The sequence below is a fragment of the Megascapheus bottae genome, chromosome 14, assembly GCF_031878675.1.
Source record: "Megascapheus bottae isolate mThoBot1 chromosome 14, mThoBot2.hap1, whole genome shotgun sequence".
Lineage (NCBI taxonomy): Eukaryota > Metazoa > Chordata > Mammalia > Rodentia > Geomyidae > Megascapheus > Megascapheus bottae.
This window is the reverse complement of record NC_143522.1, coordinates 41,795,781-41,802,699: the sequence shown is the minus strand read 5'-3', so window position 1 is coordinate 41,802,699 and position 6,919 is coordinate 41,795,781. Positions and strand designations below refer to the sequence as shown.

The window sequence follows — 6,919 nt, the reverse complement described above, 5'->3', positions numbered from 1 at the left end:
AGCTGTTCTCACCCACGCGAAGCGGACGGCCGCGGCGCGCTCCAGCGCCGGGTACCCGCCTGCAGCACCGGACGGCCGCCGTGGCCCCGCCCCTGACGTCAAGACGCTCTCACTTTAGACCGCCCCTCGATGGGCGTGGCCTCGCGCCTAACCGCCCGCTCGCTCCCCCTCCCATCCAGTGACGTCACAGCACTGAAGCTCTAGTAGCTTTCTGCCGCGGATCCGCCCGCCGGGCGCGGTGGCGCGCGCCTGTAATCCCAGCTACTCGGAAGGCTGAGCCCGGAGGATCGCTTGAGTCCAGGAGTTCTGGGCTGCAGTGCGCTATGCCGATCGGGTGTCCGCACTAAGTTCGGCATCAATATGGTGACCTCCCGGGAGCGGGGGAACACCAGGTTGCCTAAGGAGGGGTGAACCGGCCCAGGTCGGAAACGGAGCAGGTCAAAACTCCCGTGCTGATCAGTAGTGGGATCGCGCCTGTGAATAGCCACTGTACTCCAGCCTGGGCAACACAGCGAGACACGGTCTCTTTTGCTTTTGCGGGGGTCACAGCAAACAAAACCAAACGCATTTTACTTCTGCCACACAATAAAAACAAACCACACGCAGCTGCACACCTCTTTGCCCTGTACAGGTGTCAAGACACAGCCTCTGAGGGCAGAGACTAGACACTTTTTTTGAGGGTTCGCCTTGGGCGTAGAAGACAAATTGGGACCCCCGAAACCTCTGTCTCCCCACATTTCAAATTTCTCCACACAAAATTATGGTCCTCCACACTGCCCCCTACCGCCCTGCCGGAGGAAGGGCACCCTGCGCAACCTGCGGAAATTCTTACGACCAGCAGGTGTCACTGTGGAGGCCGGCTCCAGTCCCCACCCACGAAGCGCGGAGTCAGCGGGGCTGATCTGGGAGCAGGTGAGGAAAGGGGCGCCGTCTCTAAGGTCTCTACTGCATTGTTTTGGTGTAATGGAAAACGAGTCGATGAAAACGTTTGCTCCCCGAGTTCTTCAGGCGAACGACTCATGGACGTTCCCTTGAAGGAAGATTGGATCTTCCGGGCCGCCGTAGCACTCTGCCGCCTGCGCCTGCGCGGAGGAGCGGCGGCCTTGGAGTCTGTGACCAGCCGGGAACGGACCTCGCTGGTGGCGCTCGCCGGACGCTCGCCATGAAGACCCGCTTTAGCACCGTGGATCTCCGAGCGGTCCTAGCGGAGCTGAACGCCAGGTACCGTCCTGACGGTGACTGGGGGTTCCTGCAGGGAGGGATGGAGGCGAGAGGTCCGGAGCCGCAAAGGGAAACTGAGGACAGACCGTCTGGTGCTGCGCTGTGGGCCTGGGTAGGCCCGGGCCGGCGATGTTGTGGGGACCCCCGAGAAGAGCTAGGAATGCCCTAGCCGCCCTGAGGATCCCCGAGAGACCCTGGAGGCCCTGCCCCCGGCGCCGCCGCGGGTCTCACTCGGGCCCCCGGGCTGTCGCCTCGTCGGCGGCGTCGCCAGGGCGCGCCCCTGCGGGAGCCTGGCCGGGACGCGGTCCTTCTCCCCCAGGGTGCAGGTGGGGGGCCCTGCTGCGCAGCCGGCGTCGGCCCCGGGAGAAGGGACCCGTGCGGTTTGCACTGCACTGAGCGGATCCAGTCGGAGACTTGTAATTCCGGTCACGTTTCCTCCTTTACCCTCCCCACCCCGCCAAGGCCCGAGTTCCTACCAAGATGCACGGCATTCGGTTGTGTGGTATTAAGTGTAGGCCACTTTGGGGGCTACGTGATTGTAATTCGGGGACAGAGTGCCCAACGAACGCCTGCATCTTCTCTTCCCATCTTTGTTCGATTGCAGCCCCCCAGACGTGGTGTGTAGTTTTGTTTTAAACAATCCTGTGATTCATAACCTGTTTCTTTTGTCTTTGCAGCCTGCTTGGAATGAGAGTAAACAATGTTTATGATGTGGATACTAAGACGTATCTTATTCGTCTTCAAAAGTAAGAACATTTTATAGGTTTTATCTTTGGCAGTACGATACTGATCTTTTGTTTACATTCAGGTAGTTTCACCTAGTGAGCAAATTCCCTAAAGAGCAATTTGACTTTTCTTCTTCTACAGACCAGACTTCAAAGCTACACTTTTGCTTGAATCTGGCATACGAATTCACACAACAGAATTTGAGTGGCCAAAGAACATGATGCCTTCTAGTTTTGCCATGAAGGTAATTTTTATTTTATTTATTGTTATTATAGAGGTGATGTACAAAGGGGTTACAATTACATGAGTCAGGTAATAAGTGCATTTCCTTTTACAGTCTTTTGTTCCCTCTTTTTCTCCCAATCTCTCCCTCCCATCTTTACTGCCAGTGAACCCCAGCACTGTACTTTTTCACTCTTTTTCCCTCCATGCTTCCAACCTTCCAAAGATGTACAATTGAATATACCATTCATAAGGTAAAGAAGACAGAACATGTAGAACATGTAGACAATACCCTCCCCTCCCCCCAGTTCTGGGGTTTGAACTCAGAGCCTGAGCACTGTCCTTGAACTTTGCTTAAGGCTAGCACTCTACCAGTTGAGCCACAGTACTACTTCTAGCTTTTTCTGTGTATGTGATACAGAGGAATCAAACCCAGGTCTTCATCCATGCCAGGCAAGCACTACCACTAAGCCACATTCCCAGCCTCCATCAGTTTTTTTTAAAAAAATTGATGATAAAATACTTTCTTAGGGTTGACAATTAGTTGTCTAGAATAAGATGTTTTTCCTCTGATTATTTACAATTTTAAATGAGTATATTTTATTATTTCATTGTTGATGAAAAAGAAACTTTTTACAGATCAGTATCAAATGGTTAAGAATTTACTTTTACTACATAAATGCCTTTTTTTTTTTATCTCTTATTAGTGCCGAAAGCATTTGAAGAGCCGAAGATTAGTCTCTGCAAAACAACTTGGTATGGATAGAATTGTAGATTTTCAGTTTGGAAGTGATGAAGCTGCTTACCACTTAATCATTGAACTCTATGATAGGGTAAGTTAAATTGAGGTATGCACGTTTTGTTGTGGGAATCTGCTTTCATTTTCACCTGTGTTTAAGTCATTCATCATATACAGCACATGTTATTTTCTTTAATGTTGAGCATTCCTTACCCCCATGTTCTTGCCAGCACTTGGCATTGTCGTTCTGCTCTTTTGAGACAGAAGTACAGATGTGCACCACCATACATGACAAGCAAAGCTTTCCATATGGGTATTTTCATGTGGGTATTCATATGAACATTAAGTGATTAAGAAAAATGTCTATCATGTAAGCCTCAAAATGCCTGTTGGAAGATATAAAGACTTTTTTCCATAGCATAATATCTCTAATCTTTATTATTTATTTAATTTTATTTATTTATTTATTTTTTGCTAGTCCTGGGGCTTGAACTCAGGGCCTGTGCACTGACCATGGGTTTTCTCAAGGCTAGCTCTGCCACTTGAGCCACCACACCACTTCTGGCTTTTTTTTTTTCCTTTTTTTTTTTTTTTGCCAGTCCTGGGCTTGAGCTCAGGGCCTGAGCACTGTCCTTGGACTTTCTCAAGGCTAGAGCTCTACCACTTGAGCCTCAGCACCACTTCCGGCTTTTTTCTATGTATGTGGTGCTGAGGAATCGAACCCGGGTCTTTGTGCGTGCTAAGCAGGCACTCTACCACTAGGCCAAACTCCTGGCCCATCTTTGTTATTTTTTACTTTTACTAGATAAATGCCTCAGCAAGGCAAAGTAATTAGTATTTATTTATTTATTTGTTGATTGTTGGGCTTGAACTCTGGGCCTGAGGTCTTCAGCCCAAGGCTAGCACTCTACCACTTGAACCACAGAGCCTTTTCTGGTGGTTAATTGATGATAAGAGTCTCAAGGACTTTTGTGCCCAGGCTGGCTTTGAACCTCAGTCCTCAGATCTCAGTCTCACGAGTAGCTAGTATTACAGGCATGAACCACCAGTACCAGGCTAGAAGCAGATTTTTTTTTTTTTTTGCCAGTTCTGGGGCTTAAAATCAGGGCTTGGGCACTATCTTTGGGCTTTCTCAAGGCTAATGCTCTACCTTCCAGCCACAGCACCACTTCTGGCTTTTTCTGTTAATGTGGTACTGAGGAATGGAACCCAGGGTTTCATGCATGCTAGGCAAGCACTCTACCACTAGGCCACATTCCCCACCCCTCAAACTTTGAGAAGTCTTAAGACTAATTTGGAAAAGCATTAAATTATGTTTTACTCTATTACAGGGGAATATTGTTCTTACAGATTATGAGTACCTAATTTTAAATATCCTAAGGTTTCGAACTGATGAGGCAGATGATGTAAAATTTGCTGTTCGAGAACGTTATCCAGTCGATCATGTGAGAGCTGTGGAACCTTTGCTTACTTTGGAAAGGTAACAACTTGCTTCATAGAGTTGTGAAGAGTAAATAAAATCTTATTTCTGAATATGCAAAGCTCTTAGTGTATCATTCATTAGAATCACCTGGAGGGGTTGTTTTAAAATATTGGTTGTTCAACGTTTGCTAATTCCTGGTGTAAGAAGCAGGAATTTGCATTTCTGATCAGTTCTCAGATAATACCAGTAATACTGATGATCTGCTGTTGGGGACCACATGAAGCCACAGGATCCCATGTATTCTTTTTTTTTTTTTTTTTGCCAGTCCTGGGCTTGAACTCAGGGCCTGAGCACTGTCCTTGGACTTTCTCAAGGCTAGAGCTCTACCACTTGAGCCTCAGCACCACTTCTGGCTTTTTTCTATGTATGTGGTACCGAGGAATCGAACCTGGGTCTTCATGCATGCTAGACAAGCACTTTAACCACTCGGCCAAACTCCCGGCCCCGTGTATTCTTAATGCTTTACTGTTTTTGGTGTTTCATTATATCATAAAGATTTACAAATGGTATTTAAAATGTCTAAAATGTCTCTGACATCATTTTTATGAGCATTCTGCTGATGAGCAGTATAAATAAAAATATTGATTTTATTTAAACTAGATTGAAGTCTCAGGATCCTGTTCTGGAAATTTCAGTGTTTTATTTGAATAAATTACATTTATCACTTTTATCTATTAAAAAAAGAAAGTAGTGGAGGGAGCCCAAAGCTTAAGAAACTAATTTCTTGAAGAGTGCAAGCAAAGCAAATGCAAGGTGCTAAGTTCAGACCCCAGTCATGAAAAACAAACAGATTTCTGTTGTGTTGCTGAGTATTATAAGGATCGGGTGAATTAATGCAGATGAAAACAGTTGTGTGGGTATATATACTGCTGTATTATTATGTTTCAGGTAAGAAGTGTCTGTTTTGTTTCACAGATTAACTGAAGTAATAGCCAAGGCACCTAAAGGTGAATTACTGAAGAGAGTTCTTAACCCATTACTGCGTGAGTAACCTGTGTGTACCAGTGAAATATCTGCAAGATAATGTGCTTTCAGCAATCTATCTAAACCTTTTAAGCTTCTTGTAAAAAGAAAAAAATGTTGAGCAAGGAATTTAATATGAACTTTTGAATAAGTTGAGTTTATTTTCAAGGACTCTTTTCTTTTTCTTGTTGTTTTGTTTTTGTTTTTGTTTTGTAGATGGTGGGACTGGAACTCAGCCTGGACACTGTCCCTGAGCTCTTCAGCTCAAGGCTACCATCCTACCCTTGAGCCAAGCCCCACTTCCCATTTTCTAGAGGTTAATTGGAGATATGAGTCTCAGGTCCTTTTGTGCTCAGGCTGGCTTTGAACCTTGATCCTCAGATCTCAGCTTCCTGAGTAGCTAGGATTATGGGTATGAGCCACCGCTCCCAGCTCTATTTTGTTTGTAGTGCTGAAAATAAAACCTGTGTATGCAAATGCACAAGATTCATTGCCCTGAGAGACAAGTTACTATACCATATACACTTAACTTTGCTTATGTGTTTTGTTTTCTCTCTCTTAATTGATGGGCATCAGGACTTCTGGTATCTGCTAAGATACTTTGACCCCTATAAGCTTTAATACATGAGAAGATAACCTAGCTGTACATTAAATTAAGGCTTTTGGAGAAGATAGGGACAGGGAGATAATATTGATTACTGAGCATTAGAGACTTACTATTCTTTCTTTATGATGAAAATATACTAAAATGTTACCTTTAGAATTTTCCAGCTTTGTCCTCTTGTGTGTTTTCCTTTGATGCTGGGGAGTGAATCCAGGACCATGCACATGCTAGACATAGTGCTTTACAACTGAACTGTATTCTCAATCTTACTTTTCTTTTTAATTGTTTGCTTGCTTGTTTTTATTGTTCTGGGACAGGGTCTTACTATGTAACCCAGGCTGGCCTCACATATACAGTCCTGTTGCTTTTGCCTCCCAAGTGCTGAAATGATAGGCATATACCACCATGCCCAGTTGATTATTAGGTTGTTGTTTTTTTTTTGGTTGAGATAATGTATAGAGGGGTTACACTTACAATCATCAGGTAGTAGGTACGTTATTCCTGCACATTGATATCCCTTATCATTGATTATTAATTTTTTGAGGAATGTCCATTAGCACACAGTGGCTATACTAATTTATCCTATCAAAAGTGTTTAAAGTGCATCCTTGTTATTCTTAGTTTTTTGAATAATAACCATTTCTATTGGATTGAGGTAATACCTTGTAGTAGTTTTAATTTCCATATGATTGTGATGGCCAGTTATGTGTCTTTTAGAAGTGTCTAGGTCTTTTGCCCATTTCTAAATTAAAGACTTTTTTTTTTTCTTGAGCTCAGGGCCTGAGCACTGTCCTTGGACTTTTCAAGGCTAGAGTTCTACCACTTGAGCCTCAGCTCCACTTCCAGCTTTTTTTTCTTTTTTCTTTTCTTTTTTTTTTTTTTGCCAGTCTTGGGCCTTGAACTCAGGGCCTGGGCACTGTTCTTAGTTTTTTTCAAGGTCAGAGCTCTACCACTTGAGCCT

General features: G+C 44.8%; 1 protein-coding gene and 1 non-coding gene across 2 annotated transcripts in view; both read left to right on the top strand.

Moving 5' to 3' along the window:
- The first annotated feature begins 228 nt into the window (after positions 1-228).
- LOC150055112 (signal recognition particle RNA) lies at positions 229-528 on the top strand. Its single transcript, XR_016537711.1, has one exon.
- Positions 529-1,050: 522 nt separating this feature from the next.
- The window catches only part of Nemf (nuclear export mediator factor), a 41,245-nt gene continuing 35,376 nt past the window's right edge, over positions 1,051-6,919 (top strand). Inside the window, exons 1-6 of the mRNA XM_090345052.1 lie at positions 1,051-1,221; positions 1,899-1,967; positions 2,089-2,191; positions 2,877-3,002; positions 4,240-4,388; positions 5,307-5,374. Of these exons, the coding sequence (XP_090201178.1) occupies positions 1,163-1,221; positions 1,899-1,967; positions 2,089-2,191; positions 2,877-3,002; positions 4,240-4,388; positions 5,307-5,374 (574 nt within the window). The 5' untranslated portion in view covers positions 1,051-1,162. The remainder of the gene's footprint in view (positions 1,222-1,898; positions 1,968-2,088; positions 2,192-2,876; positions 3,003-4,239; positions 4,389-5,306; positions 5,375-6,919) is intronic.